The 9,842-nt window shown below is 41.5% G+C and overlaps 1 protein-coding gene across 1 annotated transcript; it reads right to left on the minus strand.

The window, feature by feature from the left end:
* Nucleotides 1–3,785: 3,785 nt before the first annotated feature.
* LOC111947080 (syncytin-B-like) lies at nucleotides 3,786–9,556 on the minus strand. The gene is made up of 2 exons (XM_023953067.1): nucleotides 4,922–9,556; nucleotides 3,786–4,882 (listed from the first exon to the last, which is right to left on the minus strand). Exons 1-2 carry the CDS (start codon nucleotides 5,663–5,665, stop codon nucleotides 4,304–4,306), a joined length of 1,323 nt encoding a protein of 440 aa, XP_023808835.1. The 5' UTR covers nucleotides 5,666–9,556; the 3' UTR covers nucleotides 3,786–4,303.
* Nucleotides 9,557–9,842: the final 286 nt, after the last annotated feature.

Consider the following 9,842-nt stretch of genomic DNA (forward strand, 5'->3'; position numbering starts at 1 on the left):
TAGTACATGTGTTGTTTTGTAGTTTGAGCTTTTTTTTTGATAACTCCAAAAAGAGTTCCTACTGTTTTTATGTGTAAGTTATAGCCCTCTGGACCGGAAGCATTTTGTTCATTTTCTTAATTGTTCGAGTCAACCCAAAATCAACCAGAGCGGGCAGTGGGGATTATTTCCCACAATTCCCCGCTCCGACACAGCAGACAACGTGCACGTGACCATCGCCCACTGCTGCAAGACACTTGCGCCCACACCTCTTCGAGGTAGTCTTTGGAACATAACAAGTTAAAAATATTGACAGGGGGGCGCAACTCACCGGTGGCTGGGTGAATCACACTAACAGGTGATTGGGAATCTTTTTCACTCTAACAATAAACTCTAGGCCGCAGCTGCGCCTCCCGCCATAGAGACGGCGCCGAGTCTGAAGGAACGGGAGGGGGAGGGGGGCAACACCTGGATCATCAGATGCAGTTGGATCACTCAGCAGTTCATGTTAATGATGTCATTATTTACCAACTATTGTAGATATTTTTATTATGTGTCTTTTCTGTGGTTTAGTTGGTGTCAGTATTTGACATAAAGACAGCAGGTAATGCAGGAAAACAGCTGCACTTTATGACATCATAAATAAACTATAGATCATTTTTTATGAATGGATTGAAGCTTTTTGGAGGATTTCTACTGTTGCCCAAAATTAGGGAAATGTCAAATATTTTTGGAAAAATCCCACTGATGAGTTATATGATTTAGTTTGCAATGTTTTATGAGACCTAAAAATGATATTCACATTAAGTTGTTTGTTTTTTTTCAGATCCAAACTAAAGCTAAACTGGCTCCCCATCCAAACCCTCTGATATGTTTCACAAAGACACACACAGGACGTCACACACCAAGAAATTATTGCTAAAAAAGATCCAGGAGTCCAGCTCTAAAAAATGATAAAAGAGCAAAGAAAACTGAAAGACATGATTTGTAATTTCTTATTATTAATATTTTCAGGCTTTGTTTTGTTCTGCAGCATCTTCATATTTGTATAATTTTGACAGAATATATATTTTTATGGGGAGCAAAATATTCTACGTTATTTAAGGTTTTCATTCATATTTATGTTCAAAAAGTTCAGTATTAAAGGTTTTAAAGTCTAGCTTTAGTGTGTTCAGTAAATGTTTATCTTCTTCGGCCCAAAACCCAAAACCTCGGCCCCCTGTGTGACTGAGTTGGACCCCCTTGCAATGCGAGTTTATAAAATTCTTGCATTTTTTTGTAAAATGGCTAAATAGAAGGTAGGGAACACAGAAGGATGTGATCAAATTTTGTATGGGGGGGGTTACTCGCCCAGGGAGTAAGTTAGTGTAGAACGGCCACTTTCTTTGCCTCAGTTTTGGTAAATGCGCCTTTCTACTTACAAGGACAAAGCGCTGTTACAGTCACCGACCCATTCACCCATTCACACACTGGTGGTGGCCACTCCACTGCCAAACACAGGCGCCTGCCTACCACCAGAGGCAAGGTGGGGTCCAGTGTCTTGCCCAAGGACACTTCGACTCATGGGCGTGCAAGGGCGGGAATCGAACCTACAGTCTTACGATCATGGGTCTACCGCCCTTCCGCTGCACCACGGCTTCCTTGTGTTTCTGTCATGTTTGGGTTCTGTTTCCTATTTTGTCGTGCTTTTGACTTTCACTTCCTGGTCCCATTCTCTCCTGATCATGTTCACCTGTGTCTTGTCTGTCCTGTCTTTATATAAGTCTTGTCTCTGCCTTCCGCTTGTGCTGGTCCACACCGTCTCTTCCCTGACTGTCTTCTGCCATGTTTCAAGTTGAGTTTTGTTTTCCTGCACTGCAGCGCTTTGTGTTAGTCAATAAACCCCTTGCCCTGGAAGCGTGTGCCTCCCGTCTCTGCATTTTGGGTCCTTCATGCTCACCAGCCCTCTTACCTGACACTACCAACTTGTTACACATGGTAAATAATACCATCCCAAATATAATGAGTTAACTTGTAGATTCAAGGTACTTTTTATGTACTGACCCTGTTCATACATGTGGTACCACAAAAGACAAATTAACACAACACGTAAATACACAGTAGGTACCAGGTAAAAGCCCAGTGTACACAGCATAAATATCTAGTAGGTATCACATAGGTATGAACCAAAATGTACCACATAAATACACAAATACCATATAAGTACCAAGTAAGTACGTACCTAAGAGGTAACATGTAAATACCACTTAAATACCCTGTAAGTACTGTACTGTATAGTATAAATATGTTTATGATTAAGTGTACTTATAATGGCATCATTTACATGCAGTATGTACGTAGCTAAATATATGAATATGTATCTTCTTTGACTTTTAGTGTATATTATATTATATGATATTATATATATTATAATCTATATTATTTTATTGTATATTATTTAGTGAATATGTATAAATTGCTTATCTTCAAGTATGCAAAAAGAGGCACAACAGCTGTGCTATCAGACTTTTTGGTGAACAGTCTTTTTCATAGTAATAACGGTGCATGGCTAACTTTCCTCCGATTTTACAATATTTTCACTGCAGTTTGTCTCCTTATATGCTTAACAATATACCAGCAGAAAATCAGTTTGCATAGATTTAAAAAAAAAATCTGTTTTTAATGAGATTTCCAATAAAAAAGACTGAAAAAGGGAAAAAATAAAGAAGTGTCGAGGCCCAAAAAAAAAGCAAACCCATCAACTTCGCTAGCTCCGTGCAGTCCCCTAACACGTGACCACCAGCCTTGCATGCTGAGTAATGCAGGTAAATTAACTTTTCGTACCCAACACGCGCCCACAAAGCTAAATAAAAAGGAGAATAGAGAGCAGAAAATCTCACTTCTGGATTTAGTTTGAGCTGAATCAGTAAAATGCATTTCTGTCCCACTGAGGACCAGGAAACCATGAGTCATTTGCTGCTTAACCGACGAGATAAATTCATCATCACGAAAGATAATTTGGTCCATGACAGAGCAAAGTTTCATCAGCGTATTGAAGGAAAGAGAATCGTCCGTTTTTGGGTTCTTTCCATCCATGCGTGTTCGATAGTCGAGAGTGGTAAAACAAACAAGGATTCAACCGGTTTAAAAATACACAGAGTTTATTTCCCTGACTATAGTTCTAAAGCACAGTTTAAAACATTAATGCAGATATATCTGGATTCTCAAGTAAAGATCTACTGACGCACAAGTTACATGCGAATTACTCGTAGATTTTCCTAAGAACAATGGAAAACTTTAAAACCAGTCTTTTTAAGATGTGTTTGAATCTCCGCCTTCCGGAAAGATCATGGTCGCTGATCCTCCGCCCCGGAACACTCTGATTCGTCAGCTGATAGCCCGCCTGCTTCCACCGGCCAATAGCTGAAGGTTGCAAAGTCCAGATCCGCTCCGCCTTTCCAGGGGTGGGGGCCATTCACCGGCGCACACAATCCATGATCAAAAGGAGTCCTCCTCTGGTCCAAAGTAAATCATACCAGCCAAACGAATACTCCATCGCCGGCACGAGATCAGAGGTCAGCTTCATCCTCCACATGAGAACACGAACCTGAACACTTTCCCAAGGATAAGGTGTTCAACCCAGATAGTAGAAATGCAGTCCATGACATATTTATTGCGTCTCTGGAAACTCCTAGATTTGCACAAAGAAGTCCTAGTTGCTGCTGCAACTACAAAGCACAAGTGAAGGTCACTGGAGAATAAGTCCTGTTGAGTTCAAAATGAGTTCACTTCACACTAAAGATAAAGCTATAACATAATGAAGAATAAGATATTAAAACATACATTTTCTACATTTCCCTCTCTTGATCACACAAAGTGTGATCACCTAAAAGATTTAACACTACAACACTCAAAACAACAAAACATTACAAACCTAACCTAACCTGACAGCTGTGGTCTGAAGCCCGCACAATCTGTGACAAAATATATCAAAGGAGTTAGGCGTCCATGCATGAACGTGCGAGCGAAACCTGTCTGGAGCATCAGTTAAACATTCAGTGTGTAGTCTGACAGGAAAAGTCTCGCGACGGTTCCGTGCTCCTGCGACAACCACCCCGAAGGATGCCCATGCTCACAAGATCGACCTAACCCCTTGGCACAATGTCATTAATAAAAGTTACACAGTACAAAAACTAAAGTAGTAAATAAGGTAAATAAAACAAATTCAAAGTCTAATTCAGTCTAATTCAAATTCAAATAGTAAAAAAGATAACAGTTCCTGTGAAGCAAAAGAACACCTGGAATTAAGGGGGAGGAAAGCGAGACATGTTAAGGCAGAACAAAATCACACAAACTGAGTTGACAGCTGGGGTGGGGGAAAAGGATCACTGACAGGCAACATGGCATATTGCCCATGCTCACGATCCTTGTCGCCCACCGCCTTCTCTATGAGGCGTGTCAGAAGTGACCTAATGCAGGGAATGCAGCAACAACCACACAGAGTGAGAATAGCTGTAAAGACGGCAACTGCAACAAGAATAGAGGAGATCAAATTTTTCCAGGGACCAAACACTTTCATCCAGTCATCCCACATGGATGTGTCAACACCTGAATGGTCCTTCATTTTCTTATTTAATGTGCGCATACCGTCAATAGCCACTGTCAACTTACCACCAGCTTGCGTATTATTGGGAATAAAAGTACAACACTGATCACCAAAAATACCACAAACACCAGATTTCTCCGCCAATAACATATCTAATGCAATTCTGTTTTGGAATGCCATGAGGGAGGTGGCCTTCAATTGTTCATGCACAGCTTCAAAACCTGCAACAGTGTAATTGCCTAACTTCTGAACATTATAATGGATGTAGTTAATTCTGTCAACGTTTTTATTAGGGGTAATCCATAAGAGAATACTCTCAAACCCAGAAGCCACCTGATTCACTAATTTATACTCATCTGGAACGCCTCTAGGGACACCAAGAGAGTCAATGTATGTCGGATCATTCTGGCCCATCCAGCCCGTGTCACGCTTGGACCGTCTCCAGGTAGGCTGGTGGGTCAGCGGGGGTGCGACACCTGTCAAAGCTGTGGGTTGAATAAAAACGGGTAAGATCAAAGTGACCAATGCACACCGTCCGGCGGCATTCAGGGGTAATCTGTCAAATATTTGATTTGTGCCACACCATATCCAAATATCCGCTCGTGAGAGTGGCTGGAAATGAGTCAGAACTTGTGTGTCATTACACCAATTGTCAGTAACATTACCTATAAATCGACTACCATTTCCATTACGTAACACGAAACATGAGAAATTTTGAGGGGCCACACGTCGGTCAAAAACAGGCTTACTTTTATCACTGGGGGCCAGAGGATAAAAGCGATCCAGTTTCCGACAGTCCGGGCTAAAAGGAATTGTGCTAGTCATTAAGTCAGCGACACATTCTGCTGGAACTGCTGCGGGAACCACACGTAACAAAGGACGGGGTCCCATACACACAACACAGTCTTCCTTTATTACATTTGCTGCTTGTTCGACCATCAGCAACCAGTTGTTGGCTTCCCCGCTGATACCTGTCACAATCTGGAACCAATTATCTGTGGAAGGAGTTCCTTCTATGATTTTTACCTGTTTGACTGGACTGAAGCCTAATCCTGTCCGTAAGAGAGTGGTGGTGGTAGCATTAAAGTCTGGACAAAACATAATCTGCCAACACGGATCTTTTCCATTTGCCCATGCACAAATGAGCAATCGTGAGCAAAAAGTGATGTAACCCTGTGTAGAAACAGGGAAAGGCTGACCAGTGGTGTTAACACGGAAAGTGAAAAACGAATCTGAAACAGTAAAATTAGAAATTATTCTGGACCACTCACGAGCTCGGGGTGTCCACCCATAGGAACCTTTCCTCCAAGATGATTCTGCTGTGGATCTAAATATTGATTAGCGTTAGGGTCAGGAACTCTAAAATAAAAAGCAATAACCAAAAACCATATCAGAAAAACAAAACACAAGACACAATGAGCTACGAATCATGTTACGCCTGCGCAGGGGAGAGCAGCAAATGTGATTGAAAAAGTCCATCAATGTTTCTCTTCTGAAAGGTCTGCTCCTCCTCGTGCTGTCATTATGAACACAAGTGGGGAAGAAACAAATTCAAGACAAAAAGAAAAGTTCATTAGAGACAGTCGTATGACTGCCTTATCAACCCAGGACAGTGTCGTAAAACTTCCTCATCCGTGCCCAGGATGAGTGAACGAGAGGAACACACACACAAAGCTGTAGAAAAAGTGAAAAAGGTCAATCTGAGTTACCATTTAAACATCCCTTCTAAACAAATACATTTAAATGATAATAATAAAACAATTTGACGATGATAATAAAACAATTTCCTTAAGACTCCCTAATGTCCATCTCCCTCTCTTGGAGTGGAAACATTGCAGAGTCAAACAGAGATAAGGCACAAACACAAAACCAGATTAATTGAAAGGAAAAATATAAATTGATTAAAAATAGAAATTGAACATAAAATAGGAGAACAACAGACAGATCAGTGCACCGTTCAGATTAACAGGCATCCTTGTCCATGGTCCTGTGAAAAGCAAGATCACAAGGTGAAGAAATGAAACCACTTATTGTCGTTGCCTTGCAGCCGTGAGGTCTGTCACCCTTGTCGTTTAGCATTGACCTCAAGGAGCAGTAGGTTCCACAAAACAAAGAAGAAAATGTCTTCCATAACCACAAAGACTCAAGAAAACCATAATTTCTCTTACTGTCTCTGGACATTTATGCTGCAAAACAGACTTTCTATGCTCCATAGGCATCGAAGATCCTGCGCTGGAAACAGTTGTACCTAAAAATGTGACTTCCCTTCTGCAACGTTGCAAATTCCTGTTAGACACTTCAAAAAGTGATTGAAAATGCCAGGAGAATTTTTAAATCCTTGTGGCAAGCGTGTGTACTGCAAGCGGACACCTTTATACTGTAATGCGAAGAGGTGTCTGCTGTTCTCATGTAATGGAATGCAAAAGAAGGCGTTTGCTAAATCAATAAGCAGTGAACCACGCACAAACCACACACATTGTGGGGTTAAAGTTGACAGCATGCTATGTGGATCAGGCACAGGGAGGACTGGAGTAATGATGACTTCACTAACAGCCCTTAAATCATGTGCCATGCGATAAGTTTTATTATCTGCTTGTAAAACCGGTCTCAAAGGAGTAAACCGTGAAAAATATGAATGCTCAATTACACCAGAGTTCCACAAACCAAACTGAGTTTCCTTCATCTGCATCCTTCACTCAGCTGCACTGAGATCTAAAAACATTTGTTCCTACAGTTACCTGAATCTCCACCGGGGAAGCGGTGGAGCATGAACAAACATCAAATGAACCTCTTGACCATGAAGCATCAGAGAGCGTTTTTAACATCACCTCTGCATCTTCATGATCTGTCTTCTATCTGCTGCGATGACTGACGATGTAGAAATGCTCCAGAACTGAGGAGGTAGTACTTGAAGACAAAGTTATCCTGTACATATTTATTGAGGGAGAGAAGTGAACACCTGAAAATCCCAGTTTAGACAGATGTTTGTTTACATCCCTCTCAGTCATGGGTCTGAGTTGCCGAACTTCATGACCAGGGGAGTGCTAATTCTATGTGCAATACAGGTGTGACTAACTTCCGGTATCATGGCAAATGTGAGTGTGTGAATAAAAAATAAACTATACACCCTCTTGACCAATATATATGTCAGTGTAGTTTAAATACCACGTATGGCTGTCTACCTGATGAAATGCTTCTTGGTACAGTTGATCATCCTCTCTGTCATAATAGAATGTGCAGTTCAGGTCATCGGAGGCGGAAAAATATTGCTTCTAGGACAGGACTCATGGCATCCAAACCCGAAATACATGGACACACCTGGCGTTTCAGGGCCCTCTGGATCCAGCAGGTGTCAGCAGCAGGGGTTGGCTGTGGGGTGTGGCATGGCATCCAGTCTGAAAGAATGCTGGCTCCTGTTTTGACAAAAACGTTCCGTCCCAACAGATTCACAGGCGTGTGTGGTGAATGCACAAATGAATGTTCCACCATCTGGTCAAAAGTCAGTTGGATGGTCTTTTGCCGGGTTTGAGGAGTCATATGTTCATTTGTCAGAGCTGATGGAGGCAACCGGCAGTTTATAGAGGAACACATTGCACCAGTGTCCATTCATGGAGTTACCTCTGAGCTTGAAAGGGACCATGGCTCCTACATCACCAAGTGGTATTGTCCGACTTGTCACCTGTGGTCTTCGCCACAGTGGAGGAGCTTGGAGCGGTCGTGGGTGCTGTTCGTGTCCTCTGCTCCTGGTCTGTGCATTCTGCTGTTGGGTACCTTGTTGTGGGCAGTCGTTGCCATATGTCCTGAGCGCCACAGATGCCATTTCCAGCTGCTGCTGGGGGGTCCCTGGGTGGCCCACGCCTTCCAGGAGGGGATACCCGTCCTCCCGTCCCGGCCTCCGATACCTGAACATTGCTACAGGTCCTGAGGGTATTTAAACTCATCATGTTATGTGCTTTTTTTTTTTTAAACACCTTCATTATCCAGAGTGGATTGTTCCTGCAGTGTAAATGACTGTTTTTCAGTTGTTCAACTCCTCCCTTTGTCCTTTTTCTTCAAATGTGCTCTGCAGTGATGAATCAGATGTATTTTAAATCGACTCTTATCACCTCGCAGACGCTCCGATGCATTCTCCATGCATGCAGTCATGGCTTCATTTGATTAGCGGAGCTGACCTGAGGGTCAGACCCCCCTAACACGGCTCCTTCCTGTGAAGCCAAAGAACTGAGAAATGCTCTTTTTGTCACTCACCCAATGAAGCAGAGGGGGTTTTCTGTGTAAAGATTTATGAGGTCTCAGGACGGCTCTGCGCCTTTCCTGCAACATTAAAGCTATGTGCTGCTTGGAAAAAACATGTTGTTACTGCAGATGTTGTTAAAGCAGATTTGTTACTGTCATGCTTTCTTTTCACCATCACCAACTCTATGGATGCTAAAGTTGGTTAATCAATGATGAAAATCAGCAAAGGAAAAAAACCTTAAACTTTTCTCTGAACTATATGACGGATGTGGAGCAAAATCTTTGAAAAATACATTGTTTTAGATGCATACTGGCAGCTAATCATTCACTTTTAATCCAGAAACAAAGACAATTTGTTTTGACTTACCATTAAGGACTTGCTGTCCTACAAAAAGAATTCTGAGAAGTGCTAAAAGCAACAAAATTCCACAATTTAAGCTTTTCCTTATTTAACTAAAAACACAATTCACACTCTAAACCACAACAGGTTCGTTAAAACACAGACAATCAATACGCAGACAATAACTTTTAACCGTTTTCTCAAAACCACACCAAAAGACATAACACAACAAATTAGGCACCTTACAGATAAACAAGATAAACCATTTCACTGAAATGAATCGTTTATCACTAGCATTAACATTCATGTTCTCCCTTCTTCTGTTCTACTAGAACCAGCACCTTTCCTTACCTTACCATACCTTTCTGTGTCCACAGACCCTCTATCACTTCCAATGCCGTTCATTTCTACTTTAATTCACTGCTTTGTCCTTTCCCCATTCTGTACAACATCCACTTACACTGTCTTCAAACTATAATTACATCAAAACATGGGATCTGCTGCAAACTATCTTTAAACACCAATAAATCCTTTAACACCAACACTAAGTAATCTGAGAAATATCAAAACATATAAACATATAAACTAAATTAAACATTGCAAACATTCTTTTTAAGGGAGTCCGGATCTAAACCAACAAATACTTACAATTAGTGTCAATAGCATTACTTTTTAGCAAAACTTAACTAAATCATGGTAATT

Source organism: Oryzias latipes, chromosome 24, assembly GCF_002234675.1.
Source record: "Oryzias latipes chromosome 24, ASM223467v1".
Lineage (NCBI taxonomy): Eukaryota > Metazoa > Chordata > Actinopteri > Beloniformes > Adrianichthyidae > Oryzias > Oryzias latipes.